The 14,015-nt window shown below is 51.0% G+C and overlaps 2 protein-coding genes across 5 annotated transcripts in view; one reads left to right on the top strand and one right to left on the bottom strand.

The window, feature by feature from the left end:
- The window catches only part of Tvp23a (trans-golgi network vesicle protein 23 homolog A), a 42,570-nt gene extending 32,659 nt beyond the window's left edge, over positions 1-9,911 (top strand). The window contains exons 7-9 of one of the 4 annotated variants that reach the window (XR_009057366.1): positions 1,371-1,430; positions 2,648-3,482; positions 4,059-4,179. Coding sequence is in view for 3 of the 4 variants with exons in the window: in XM_057773551.1 (XP_057629534.1) it covers positions 9,512-9,652 (141 nt within the window). In the remaining variant the exon portion in view is untranslated. Of the gene's footprint in view, positions 1-1,370; positions 1,431-2,647; positions 3,875-4,058; positions 4,180-9,511 lie in introns of those variants that run through there. The other 3 variants (XM_057773550.1, XM_057773551.1, XM_057773549.1) reach the window with 3 other exon arrangements.
- Positions 53-13,810, bottom strand: Nubp1 (NUBP iron-sulfur cluster assembly factor 1, cytosolic). The gene is made up of 11 exons (XM_057773548.1): positions 13,688-13,810; positions 13,507-13,611; positions 11,299-11,432; positions 7,871-7,939; positions 5,880-5,912; positions 5,246-5,336; positions 4,494-4,648; positions 4,244-4,354; positions 3,908-4,010; positions 2,628-2,711; positions 53-2,343 (listed from the first exon to the last, which is right to left on the bottom strand). The coding sequence occupies exons 1-11, from the start codon at positions 13,704-13,706 to the stop codon at positions 2,264-2,266; spliced, it is 984 nt and encodes a 327-aa protein (XP_057629531.1). The 5' UTR covers positions 13,707-13,810; the 3' UTR covers positions 53-2,263.
- Positions 13,811-14,015: the final 205 nt, after the last annotated feature.

The following is a 14,015-nucleotide window of genomic DNA, read 5'->3' on the forward strand; positions in this document are numbered from 1 at the left end:
CCAAGTTCCTCCCTGGATCCTTCCTCCCAGGTGCTCAGAGTAAAGGGCACTTGTTGGCAACTTCAGTTCCTAACAGTCTTCCTACCAGCAGGCTAACCATTATTTTCTATCATGTATATCTAAAATCTACCATGTTGGCTATTTCCAGTGTATAGTTTTAACTGGGCATAATGGTGCACACCTTTAATCATAGTACTCTGGAAGCAGAGGCAGGTGGATTTCTGAGTTTGAGGCCAGCCTAGTCTACATGAGTTCCAGCACAGCCAGGGCTACATAGTGAGATCCTGTCTCAATAGGTAAATAAAGAAATAAAAAGCACATTGGGTTAATTAGTTCTAGGGACAGCACTGTGCGGATGCCACAGTCTAGCTCCGGACTCTTCTCACCTCCAACAGTAGCCCTGTCCTTTAGACACCAGCTCCCCATCGTCCCCAGCTGTTGGCACCCACCATCCTGTCTGTAAGGGACTGACAGCTTCTATCAGCAGAGTCAGGGTTTAACACCGTGTGACTACCGTGTAGTTTAAAGTGATATTTAAAACTTCAGAATTGGGGGCTAGAGAGATGGCTCAGTTCTGAGCACAAAGTTTCTGCAGAGGACCCAGACTGGGTTCCCAGCAATGCATACATTCATTAAGGAAAAACACTAACACCCATACCCATAAAATTAAATAAAACTAAACCTACAGAATTGGCCAGGGAGATGGCTCGGTAGATGAAAGAACTGAATGTGTAGGCCTGACAACCTAAGTTCAATCCCAAGAATCCACAGACCCAGGTGTGGTGGTGTGCATCTATTACCACGGAGTCGGACGAAAAGGAGATACAGAAGGTCATGGGCAACTAGCCTGGAGTACACACTGCAGACAGGGGAGAGACCCTGCCTCAAATACAAGGTGGACAGAGAAAACTAACTCCACAGGTGTATCATGGAATGTGCATGCCTGCGCATAACTAACTACATAACTCACGCACATACCAAATCAAGACAAAAACCACACAGAATTAAGAATGACAAAGTCTTCTGTTTTATTCTGAAGCCAGGAAATATTTCCTTTTTAAAAAATAAGCTATTTTTATTTTATGTGCATTGGTGTTTCACCTGCATGTATGTCTGTGTGAGGGTGTCAGACAGTTGTAAGCTGCCATGTGGGACCTGGGAATTGAACCCAGGTTACCAGGAAGAGCAGTCAGTGCTCCTAACTGCTGAGCCATCTCTCTAGCCATGGAAATATTTCTTGAAGGGAAGGATGAAGAAGTTTTTGGTCTGACAGGTTCACTGTGCACACGTCAAATGCTGCTGCTGGGCACTGGGTCTCTGGCAGTGTGCTCCTCTTTGCTGGGATAGTCATGGTTCTTCTTGCCTTGCAGACTTCCCCAGGTGACTTTGAGAAGCGCAGGCTTGAAGGACTGGACATCCACTAGCGTTAGGTGAGACATGCAGCTCCTGAGCAGCTGTGCCTGAGGTCTTGGCAGACTCGCCCAGGTCCTCCAAGCTGACCTGAGCAGGTCCAAGATGAAGTGCCCACGTTTAGGGCCTGCCCAGAACCGTCGACCTTCAGAAAGGTCACATCTTCCCCACAGGGACCCCAACACATTCCAAGAGTACGTGTGTAAAGGGGAAGGAGAGGACAGGAAGGACCGGGGAGGGGGCTGCCACCTTCCACTGTCACACCACAATGGTGTAGAAATTGGAATAACTTCCCTCAGCAGCTCTCAGTTCCTATGTCTTAGTCTCGGGTCATGAGGACAGTCACATCAGTCTCTCAAAAGCACTAGGAAACAGTTTTCCTGGGACCCTGAAGATTACTGATGTCCTGAGGGTACCTATTACCCTGTGGATGACTTATGGGCTTTTCTGGGGGATGTTGATGGCCCCTAGCCAAAGCATGACCCCAGGCTGGAGACTCCAGTGTGGGCTGAGGCTGCTGTCACTTCCATCCACCCGAGGGAGACACAGGTCTGCCATGAAGCCACAATCCTCCCTCTGTCCCTCCCTAGGCTTATAATCTGAGTCAAAAGCAGCTCCTGGGAGTCTTGTGACCCAGAAGACTGCCAGTCCGGTGGACTCCAGAGAGCAGGCCCTAGGGACGGGTTCAGGGAGTTTTATTTTGCGATGAGTGCGTCTGTATGCAGAGCACCTGTACCTCTGACCTGGAGGAAACAGGCAGACAGGTGATCAAAGTGTCCTAAGGAAGTGACTTCAAATCCTGTCTGTCCCCCGCTGACCAGATGTGGCTGGACCTGTCCTGCAGGTCCTGTGGCTAGGAGCAGGCTCTGTCCTCTTCAGAACTGATGAGGTTCTCGTTATGTGACTGCCGAGAACTACAAAACTCTTGGATCCCTAGAGAACAAGTGAGCGGTGAGCTCTCGCCCGTCAGCTCTGCAGGACCCAGGGTTTCAATCCGTTTTACTGGCCTGTATTTCCCATGCTATGAACTTCACCCTCCCTGTTTCTCAAACTAAGGATTAGCTCACAACATGGACACATGGGAGGAGTCTCCTGAGGAGCTATGCTGATCATTCAGGTCACTAGCATCCCTGCTGTTGCCAGTAACCTGCCCACTTCACTCCTCTAGGTAGTCACACCTCTAGGCAGTCCTGTCAGCAGATGTCCCAAACACTTACTTTGAATTATACTTTTGTAGGCTGCTGTGGCTGGTGAATCTGGGGCTTCAATGAAAAAAGACTGGCCTTTGTCACAGCTCTTACCTTAAAGAGACAGAGAAAATGAGACCCTTGTGAAAGCCTCACTCTTTATGCTGGCTGTGGTATGGCTGCGTGGGGCTCCCCACCCAAGGAGAGCAACGCTGGGGAACACAATGGAGGCCTCAGCTTGTACCCACTCCCAGAAACCCTGCTTCTCTTTGTTGCTGCATGTGGCAAGTGCAGCATCCAGGCCCGAAGAACTGTCTCTGCTGCTCTGGGTGGGCCAGTTGTCTGCATTAGAGATCCACTAACTAGCAGTCCAGGAAAACGAGAATACAGGGAAGGGAATGAGGGCTTTCAATAGAGACAGCGAGCGTGTGTGCAAAACCTCAAGGACTACAAAGGAAATGCTAGCAGTGTGAATGGAGCATCTCTCCAGAAACACACGTTACCGTGACAGGCCCCACAGGGCACACACCCTGCCCTCTGCTCTCTCCCCATATCATCTCATCTTTATGGTCACCCACACTGGGGTGCATCAGTCAGCTGGTCCTTCCCATTTATATGCAGGCAGGCATGTGCGCATGCACACACACACCATCCCAGGACCATATGTAACCCAAGGGAGACATGGCTCTCTGGCTGTGAACCTCCCTTGTGCCCAGGGTTCCCATGCTGCTACCTGGCATACACCAGGCCCTGCTCAAACATCCCAGTCCCATCTGACAGGAAAGACAGCTCCCACACTTGGGTGCACAGCCATCTGCAGCTGAGCCCAACCTGGTCCGGCCCCTCCCTCTCAGACTCAGGCACCGCGCACTGCTCCACTGACAGGTGAGTCTTTTCACAGGTACACACCACTCAGACAAGCTCAGCTCTAACCTTGGGGAAGCTGAGCCCCTGCCTGTCTCCTCTTGCCCACACAAGCTGATATCCTGGGTGAGCCTGGGATGGAGACAGGTGTACACCTCTTCCTCAGTTCTCAGAGTGCAAATATCAGGATCCAAAATACTCAGCATGGTCCCCAATAGCATGTCAGTGCCCACTGAAGTGGCGCAGAGAGGGCTGTCTCAGTGCGCTTGCACCCTGCAGTCCTCGGGGCATGTGGCTGGGATTTCATGGAGGTGGATCTGAGGAACCTGCCCCAGGCCTCACTGTTTCTCTTCTGCGGGTCCAGCTCTGACCCACCATTCCTGCTCCTGCAAACCACACTTCAAGCTACTAAGATGACTGCACAAGCAGCATGGGCCCAGACTCACCTATGAGTGGATCCAGCGGCACTTTGCCCAGGAGAGGGATCTTCAGATCCTGGCACATGGCCTCTGCACCCCCGGTTGTGGGAGGGAAGATCTGAGACTCTTTCTGTAAGGCAGAAAGAGGACGAAGTGTTATTCTGCTTCTGTTTCCTAGGACACACTAGTTTCCAGACGTCGTAAAACAGTTGTTTATTTTGGATGTGAAACTCAGGCAGATGAGGGCTTGATGGAGACCCCTCCCTTCCTGACACAGCAGGGAAAGCAGAAACCTAGAGACCACCCCTGCTGTTTCCCTACTAGGCCAAGGGTATGCAGTGGGCCTGCCTCCGGGACTCTCACCTTGCATTTGGGGCAGATGAAGCCACTCATATTCTCCACCACACCGATAATAGGCAGCTTCACCTTGTGGCAGAAGCTGATCTCTTTCCGGACATCCTGGAGGGCCACCTCCTGGCAAAGTTCACAGAGAAGTTATCCCACGGCCTCAGGGCACTGAAAGACACGTGTGTGGTCCAGGGGGATGGCCGTGAAGCTGTAGGTACACCACCAGAGTGCTGGGGAGCATAACCATGGCTTGGTGCTCACTCACCTGAGGGGTGGTGAGGATCACGGCCCCATCAATGTGTGCCGCAGCCAGGTACTGGACGACAGAGAGGTGTTCATCGGATGTGCCGGGCGGAGTGTCTACGATGAGGTAGTCGACATCTCCCCAGTCCACATCGCGGAGGAACTGCTTGATCATGCCTGGAGGGAGCAGGGCTGAGTGTATGCACACATCTCCAGAAGTACCTAGCAGTCTGCATGAGCATTCCTACATGCCATAGCAGGGGCCCTCAACAAGTGATACTACTGTCCCCAGGCAGCAGGAGGTGAGCTCTGAGGACATGTTGGATGGCCATGATGAAGTCAGGGGTGCTACTATCATTACGTATGGCACAGATACGTTGCCCCAACAGACTCATGTGACTGATGTGTCAATAGTGAGAGAAGGTGCTTTCTGCATGACCTTGTTTCCCCCACACTGATCCACCAAGGGTTTTCTTCACATTTCCCTCCTTGACACAAACCAGCCATGTGATACCACACTACAAATAACTTCAGGGTCCTGCAAGTCTCAAGAGCAGAAAAACTCGTGGTAGGTACTACAATGTCTACACTGAAAACTGGTATTTCTCATACCAGATCAGAGCGCTCGTATGTAGGATGTCCTGAGTTCCATCCCCACTATCAAAGTAATAGCATCAAACACCAGAAAGCCCATGCATAAGGTGCTGCAGTCTCCCTGATAGTCTGGCTATGGACAGAACCAAGAATTTGAGCCACAAGAGCAGAGTGACAAACCATTTTTTTTTGGTCCCCTCCAGATGACAGCATCATCAGGGCTGCTGAGCAGGAAACCCACAGACATCACCCCCAGGTTGTCCTCCACGTACTGCAGAGGAATGGGGATAATGGGAAGAAACATTTGCATGTGGGGAAACAAGAGCACAACACATCCACATAAACCGTATGTGGGTACTTCCCAGGGAATCTGGTTGAAAAGAACAAAGAATAAAGGTGTCATGTGCCTCACACCTACACTTGCTCTTTGCAGCCTACATAGCCATGGTGAGATCCACAAGAGGCCATGTGTGGCCTGTGCCTCAACAACAGGCCAATGAAGCCAAAACAAACACCATCTCCTCAGGTGTCTAACTGAATGAGTAGAGACCTCACAATCTGGTCTTGGAGGTGAGGTTTGACTGGGACACACTATTATTCAGTGCACAATACCACTTCGGAGCCATGGAACCAGAGGCACGGGTCCATCGGGCCCATTATAGACAAAGTCCACCAGTCCTTGATTTTACCTGCATGCTTGGAAACAGCCTCAGTAAACATGCAAGTTGAGCAATTATTTTGCCAGCCCCATCTCCATCAGCCCATCAGATATACCTCACTCACACAATCCGCCTCCCCAGGAAGGCTAACTCACCACTGGAGACCAGCCGGAGCCACTCTGGTGAACCTGTGGGAACATGGCAGTTATTCTTATCACTACACTCTGGTCCAAACAGGATGGTTTCACACAGTGAGTCACCACTCAATAAAAAAGGTTTTGTAATTACATTTATTTAGTGTGTGTGCCTGTGTTTTAAGACTGCACATGCAGAGGTCAAAGGACAACCTTCAGGAATCTCCTTCCAGTATGTGGATCCCAGGAATAGAATTCAGTCATCAGGTTTGGCAACAAGCACTTTTACCTGCTGGCTGCTCTTAGTGGAGAGTTGAGAGATGAAGACCTTATTTGATACAAACCCTTTTTCCCTGTCCTTGTCAAAACTATCCAAGTTCAGGCACAACTCTGAGGTATTAGAAAGAACGAGAGAAGCTGGCCAGCTGCTGCTTCTGCAGGCACATGTAAGGCAGCCAGGTCACTATGTACAGAAGAGACTCTACTACCTGTGACCTTTAGTGACACAGCTGATTCAAGGCTACCCTAAGGGGGCTGCAGTGATGGCTCAGCAGTTAAAAGCACTGGTTAGGATTCCAAAGCACCTGGGTTCAATTCCCAGCACCCAAATGTTGGTGGCTCACATGTCTGTAAGTCCAGTTCCTGGCAATCTGACAGCCTCTTCTGGACTCTTTGGACAATGTGATCATGTGATGTACAGACATACATGCAGGCAAAACACCCACACACATAAAATGAAATACAATTTTTTTTAAAGCTGCCTTTAGGGCAGGCACAGTGGTGCAGACCTTTAATCCTAGGACTTAGGAGGTAGTGACAAGTGGATCTTTGTGAGTTTCAGGTCATCCAGGGCTACACAGTGAGAGTTTGTTTAAAAGAAAACCAACTAACCAAATAAACAAACAAACAGAAAACCTGGCCCAGTCTGTGGCCTGAGCCCTGACTCCAGAATGCTACCTGCAGAGGGCAAGGGCCCAGAGTCACCAGGAAGTCCCATGGGGCTACTTCTAGGCCTGGACCCCCAGGGCTGTACTCTGCCCCATTTATTATGAAACTGGAACGTGAGCAACTTCCACCTCCACATCAGACTGTGCTTCTCCTCCTTCCATTTTCCAGACAGGGTCTTGCCACACCCCTGGCCCCATAAACCAAGTGACCCCTCTGACTCACCCTCCCAGTAACTGGACTACATGTGTAGCACCATGCCTGGCTGGATCTCTACTTCGTAAGTCATGCCTGCACTGTAAGTAGCCCCAGGTCAGACCCAGGTTGGGATGGGTACTGTGCAAGGGCTCACTGACTAGGGAAGAATCCTGCTTTTACTTCAGCCTGGCTGACACTGCACATACTCAGTCTTCGGATGCACAGCCAAGGCCTTGGCAGCGCGACCAAGCCTAGCCCGGGTAAGCTTCCTATTTACTGAGGCTCAAGGCTCCTGTTCTTGCCTCTCTAGCTCTCCACACTGGGAAGCCCTCCACTCTCTGCTGAAGCCAACCCCTCTCCTGCTTTAGCCTCCTGTCCTCTGCCCTCCCCCCCATGTGAATTTTTTTGCCTTGCTTGACACTGTGTGTCTAGAATAGAGAACCTGGAGTTAAGGAAACAGCATTGCAGCCTGAGCCCTGGCCCCACTTCTGCACACCACCAGGGGTCCTTCCTAAACGAGGGCAATAACAGACATCCCTACTGGTGTGTTTCTCACCAATCCCGCAATCAGGGTCTGAGCTTCCAAGAGGAGACCATGGCTCTGAGAGATTCTCTAGCTTCCAGAGCAGACCAAGCAAACACTAGCCCTGAGTTCCTGCTCAGAGCTGAATTTCTACCTCACTTCTGCCTCCTGCTTGCTGCTTCCCTCCCACACCACGAAAGGCTCAAAATCCAAGGCTTCTCATATATGTGGATGTACTTTGTATGTAATTCCAAACCCCCAAATCCATAGCTACTGAGGAAGAACAGAGGGGCTACTGTGCATGCTTGCCCAAAGAGAACCAGTCTAGTTCTCTGACAGCCATCACCTGCTCTCCTTCTAAGCCCATGATCTTGGGAATTGATGGCCCACAGATATCGATGTCCAGAAGGGCGACCTGGGAATGAGAAGAGACAGCATCACTGACTGCTTAGACCCTGGAGATATGTATACCAAGACAGGACACAGACATGGGTGACATAGCAAAACAGATGGCTGAGTGCCCACTCTCTCATGGGATGCAGTATAACTCCTAGGGTAAGGCATCCATGCAGTCCCCAGTGTGGAACAGGGTGATCTCACAGCAGGTCATTAAGCCACTCAGATGACGCTGAGATTCAGAGAGGTCTGGGGACTTGTTCAATGAGTAAGGAACAGAGACTGGACAGAATCAAAGTTTCCGGTGCCAGTGCTCTTCCCGTGACACTCTCAGGCCTACAGAGGACGAGAGGAGGACTGAGTGGATTCTGGCTGATCTCTAGGCAAGCCCCATTTTCCTGGGACCAAGCAGAAAACAAACTTTCAAAAGAGCCTTAAAATGAGAAAAGATATGCTTGAGCGATGGCTCGGACACTGAGAGACCAGCTGCTCTTCAACAGAGCCTGATTCATGGCATCCATGCCGAGTGGCTCAAGATCTCCTAGTCCAGTTTCAGGGAGATCTGGAGTCCCCTTCTGGCCTCCACAGGTACTGCACTCATGCACACACCCCCAAACACATCCTTTTATTTTGTGTGGGTATCTTGCCTTTGTGTATGTCTGTGCACCACATGCATGCCTGGTCCATGCAGGCCAAAAAGGGCATCAGATCCCCTGGGGCTGGAGTTATAGATGGTGAGTTACCATATGGGAGATGAGAATTGAACCCAGGCTCTCTAAGAGGGCAGTCAGTTCCTAATACCCACACTGGGCAGCCTGTAACTCCAGTTCCAAGGCTATCCAACACCTTTTTCTGGCCTCTCTAGGCACATGCACACATGGCACTGACACAGATACATATACACACAAATAAGAATAATCTTTAAAAAATATGAAAGGAATCTGGGAAGTTCTTGTTGGGGACTTAGGGAATCTCAGAAGAGACTGTCCCTAAGTCTGACAACTGGCCCGTGGCATCACTCGCTGACCCTGTGAAGGGCAGCCGTTCATCTTGAGAACTGGTGGTATGGGAACTTTGGAACTTGCCCCATGCTTGCTTCTTTCTTCCATCTCCAGTCCTACTTCCTCTACAGCTGGCTAACTGTGGTACTGGTGATGAAGAGGAGGAAGAGAACCTCACCACTAAGATCCCTGCCCAAAAGTGCAGCAGAGAGAAACCCGCCACCGAGGATGGGACTCCAGCCACCTGTCTCATCTGCTCCTTCTGAGGAAAGAATTGCCCCACAAGTCAAGAGAAGGAACTCAGCCAAGTGACACCAGGATGCAATTCCCAGACTGACAGTCACCCCATTGTCCAGGAAGACTGTAACAAGCTCTGTGCCCAGGTCTCCCTAGGGTGCTCCTTATGGTAGATGGTACCTGAGTCACCATCCCTCTCCTGCTTAGGTCAGGCTAGTGAGTGCCTGCTGAAAACCAGGGCTCTCTCCCCACTCAGGACCTCCCAGGAGTCCCTCCCACGGTAAGTGTGGAGTGGAGGTGCTGTGCAGTGTCAACTCTGCCCCCCTTAAAATGTCAACTTTCTTTCCTCACAGGGTCCTGGCTCACTTCACAAGAAGGGTTTCCCACAGTCTTGCCTACCAGAGCTTCTGGCCTGGGAAATGAAGAGTTTGAGAGTCAAGGCACCTCTGGCCGGGGGCTATAACCTCAGGGAGGGGTCTCAGGTGCTTCCTTGACATCCCGAGCTGACAGCACTGATGCTGCTCACCTTTGTCCATGGTGCTCAAGTTCATCCACGGGACTTTACAGGAGTTGAGCACACGCAAAGGAAGGTAGCGTGTGATCCTGAAGGCCCCTGGCCTGGCCTACAAAGGCCCCTCCCTCATTTACATACACCTTCCTTCCTCTGCCTGGGGGCAGTGTGCACAAGCATGCACAGAAGCACATATACACGTCAGGGCTCAACTCCACTTCTGCTGTCTTTACCCTGGGTCTTTCCCAAACAAGATGGCTAACAGCAGCTTGGAGCAGACTGGGCCACAGAGGCAACCTGACGGCTGGAGAAACTGCATTGCTGATGCTCACCAGCAGCTCCATCCAGTGCTGACCACATCTACATGTGCACGGAGGACGGCCCTGCGGTCACTGCCATGACGCTGCCCAGAGAACGCAGGCTTTCCCACAAGCTGCCTTCAGTTTTGAGACAGTCTCACTTTATAGCACAGGCTGGCCTGGAACTCTTGACAATTCTCTCAAGTGTCAAGACTACAGGTGCCCAAATCACCATCTTTTTTAATAACTATAACAGCATAAAGAAATCCAGCTTGCCAGTCCTGTCTCCACACTGGGCTGCAGACTGAAGTCTTGACCAGGAAGTAGTGAGAACACACTGTGGTCTGAGAACATTTCAATAGCTCGAGAGCCGAAGCCTATCCGGCCAATACACCTCAATTCCTGTGGTCGTTAGAACCCTTTCTGCCTCCACCACTGTGCTCCAGCCCCAGCCCCTTGTGGAAAACACAGACAATGGGATCGAAAGATTGCCCTGTACAGGTCAAGAAAATTTGACCCTTTGGTGGCAAGAGACTATCCCCTAACAGAACATTCAATCTGCCCTGGATGGCAGCCACGTGCGCGATGATGAGGATGCTGTGGGACATTTCCAGGACACTGACTCTGTGGGAGGTCTGGTACAACCTCTCACCCAGGCCTCTGTGCCCATCTCACAGAAGGGAAAATGGAGGCAGAGTGAGCACCCTTTATTAAAGCCAGCATCCAGCAAGGTACTGGGGATCTGAGTTAGTTGTCTGTTTTGAGACAGGGTCTCACTCTGTAGCCATGGCTAGCCTTGAATTCAAAATTCTCCTGCCCCAGGCTCCAAAATGGTAGGACTTACAAGCGTGTGTCACATGGGTGGTGAGGTGACTCCAACTCCATGCCTGTCTGTAACTTGAGATGAGGGACCGAGCACAAGGGTCATTTTTACAAGAAGCAAACAAAAAATGTTTTCTGCTTTATGGACAAAAACAAGAGTAATATTTAGGTGCTTATGTGACTTGAGAAGTACCCATCTAAATATGTAAATACCACTCTTAGCTCACAGGAGATGGACCAAACTACAGCTCAGCATCTGGACCTGAAGGGCACAGAAGGAGCTTCAGAGGGGCAGGTGTGACATGACCGGAATGTGAGGAGCCACGCTGCCAGCTGCCTCTGGGTTAGAGCACCCAGTGAAACACCTGCAGTGGTCATGCAGGTCCTCATTCTCTCGGCTGGGTCAAGACAGTCAGAGAGGTTGGCTCCCTGGAGACTGAGAATCACCCCCTAAAGCCATCAGGACCTCTGACACAAGCACACCTCCCAGCATAACCCAGGGTCCCACCTGTGTGTCTCCATCCTCTGCCAGGCCGTGGGCGAGGTGAGCGCTGAACGTGCTTTTCCCAACACCACCTTTCCCAGACAGCACCAAGATTCTGTGTTTCACCGTCTTCATTTTCTCTTTGATTTCCTCCACGGCTGCAAAGAAGCAGTTGAGGTAATGCCATCCCTGCCTTGGTTCTGAGTGTCCTTCTTCCAAAGGCTGGAAGAATCACACTCTTTAAGCCATTTCTAAGGCTCCTTGTGAGGTATCACTTCAGCAAAATACTAATAAATGCTAGGAAGAAAATATGGTCACTATCACACCTGAAATGGTCATTTCACTTATGCATTGCCTCATCTACTAGAACATGGGCTCCCAGGAGGGTATGGTGTTCAAACTCCCAGTTCCTGAGCACAACCTTGCAGAGAGTAAAGCCTTACAACCTAGGAGATGTTGGGGAATATTATTTTAAGGTGTGTTACTTTTGTTTATGTTGCATTTGTTTAACTCTGTGAAGCTGTGATTCTTTGCCTGTCTAAAACACCTGATGATCTAATAAAGAGATGAACGGCCAATAGCAAGGCAGGAGAGAGAAATGGGTGGGGCTGGTAGGCAGAAAGGATAAATATGAGGAGAAATCTGGGAGAAAAGGAGTCTGGGAATGAAAGAGGAAGGAAGAGAATTTCCTCAGGGGCCAGTCACCCAGCCCCACAGTCAGAAATGGAGTAAGAAGGAAAGAAAAGGTGTACAAGAACAGAGAAAGATAAAAGCCCAAGGCCAAAGACAGATGGGATAATTTAGTTTATGAAAAGCTAGCAAGAATTAAGCCAAGCTAAGGTCAGACATTCATATCTAAGAATGAGCCTCCATATGTGATTCATACGTATGTGGCGAGCCCCCAGAGTCTAAAACAACCAGCAAGGGAACATCTGTCACCATCTGCAGAAATTCTCTGGATGTCACAAGGAGGGACTATAGTAGCATGTAGGATGATGCTGGGTGTCTGAAGCACAGGGCAGCCCCAAACATCAGCAGTGCTAAGGAGGGGAAATCCTGACAGACAGGCTCACAGTTGGACCCATCCCAACAACTCACTGTGCTTCCAAACCCTTAAAAACTACGCGGTGGGCTAACTACTCTTCACGATAAGGCAGTCAGAAAGCTTGCTCGAGGTCAGTTTGCCTTCTCCCAGCTTCCTGTTTTCCAGGCCCCTTCTAGGCAGGACCTCAGTCCTCCTCGGCCTGGAGCCACTCAGACACTGGACATTCATTTCTGCCAAGGGGTGGACTCATCTTCTCCGAACAGAGATTTGTGACAGACACGTGCCAGGATGTGGCCTCGAAAGACTCCAACATTTATCCACTCTCCCTCTGTGCCTGGCCTTGTGTATACTGAGGTCAGTGGCTGTCACTCAAACCCTTGCCCTGTCCTATATCACTTTTTTCTAGTCTATCCTTCTTTAAAGTCCTATTTAGTTACTGAATTTTTTTTTTCTGAGATAGGGTCTCATCTAAGCACAGGCTAGCCTCTAACTCGCTAGATAATCAAGGGTGGCTTTGTTTTTCGTATACACTGTGCCGAAATAAACTGTATCTTTTTGTTTGTTTTTATTGAGCCATATATTTTTCTCCAAGCCCCTCATCAAGAGTGACCTTGAACTCCTGATCCTCTTCTAAAAGAGAGAACATCTTAAGTGGTGACATTAACAAGCATGTGTCAACACCCTCGGCCTAATGTTCATTCAGGGTCTTATTGTGTAGCCCAGGCTTGCTTCTAACCTGTGGCCATTCTGCTTCTTCCCCCAGGGTGCTGGGGGAAAAGCCGGAGGCACCAAGTTGACTTGAAGGCCCCGTTTGGTCCCCTGACTATCACAGATCAGACTCAGCTTCCACCACTTTCCTCAACTATTTGACCTTTAAAGCCGCCCCTCGCCGGGCGGTGGTGGCGCACGCCTTTAATCCCAGCACTTGGGAGGCAGAGGCAGGTGGATCTCTGTGAGTTCGAGACCAGCCTGGTCTACAAGAGCTAGTTCCAGGACAGGCTCCAAAACCACAGAGAAACCCTGTCTCGAAAACACCCCCCCAAAAAAAAAAAATAAATAAAAATAAAGCCGCCCCTCGTTGCTCAAGCTCCGCCTACCACGCCGAGCCCCCTGAACCACAGACAATTCGCTGTCATTTGTCCTTCAGGTCCCGCCCCTTCCACTTCCTGCTCCGTCGGCCTCCTCACCCGGGTCCGGTGAGGCGCCGGCGCCCGACGCACACAGCCTCTGGTTGGGGCATCCCTGGCACGAGGCTCCTCGGCCCGCCTGGGCGCTGTCGGCTCCGGGGCAGCCTGCGCGGGACAAGGGCACAAGTCAGAGCGGCTCGGTCCCAGCGGCCCGCCACCCACGCGTCCCGCGCCAGCTCACCGTGGGGCGCCTCCTCCATGCTGCCACTCTTGCCGAGGCTGCGCTCGCCGGAAGTCCAGGAGCGTGCTTCCGCCTCGCGGGTCAAATCTGACCCTTTGGCCGCGTGAACTGTCTCGCCACACTGGGACTGCGCACGCGCAAACCTCTCTGCGCAGTGGGTGGGGCTGCGATGTCGGTTTCCTCCTGAGCTGAGATGGTCGTACGAATAGTACGGGGTCTGAGCAGGTTGGTGGCTCTACGAGTAAAGACGCTTGTGGAGCAAGTCTGACGGCCTGCGTTCGATTCCCAGAACTCACGTGGTGGAAAGGGAATGGGCTCTTAAAAGCGG

This window comes from Chionomys nivalis, chromosome 7 (assembly GCF_950005125.1).
Source record: "Chionomys nivalis chromosome 7, mChiNiv1.1, whole genome shotgun sequence".
Classification (NCBI taxonomy): domain Eukaryota; kingdom Metazoa; phylum Chordata; class Mammalia; order Rodentia; family Cricetidae; genus Chionomys; species Chionomys nivalis.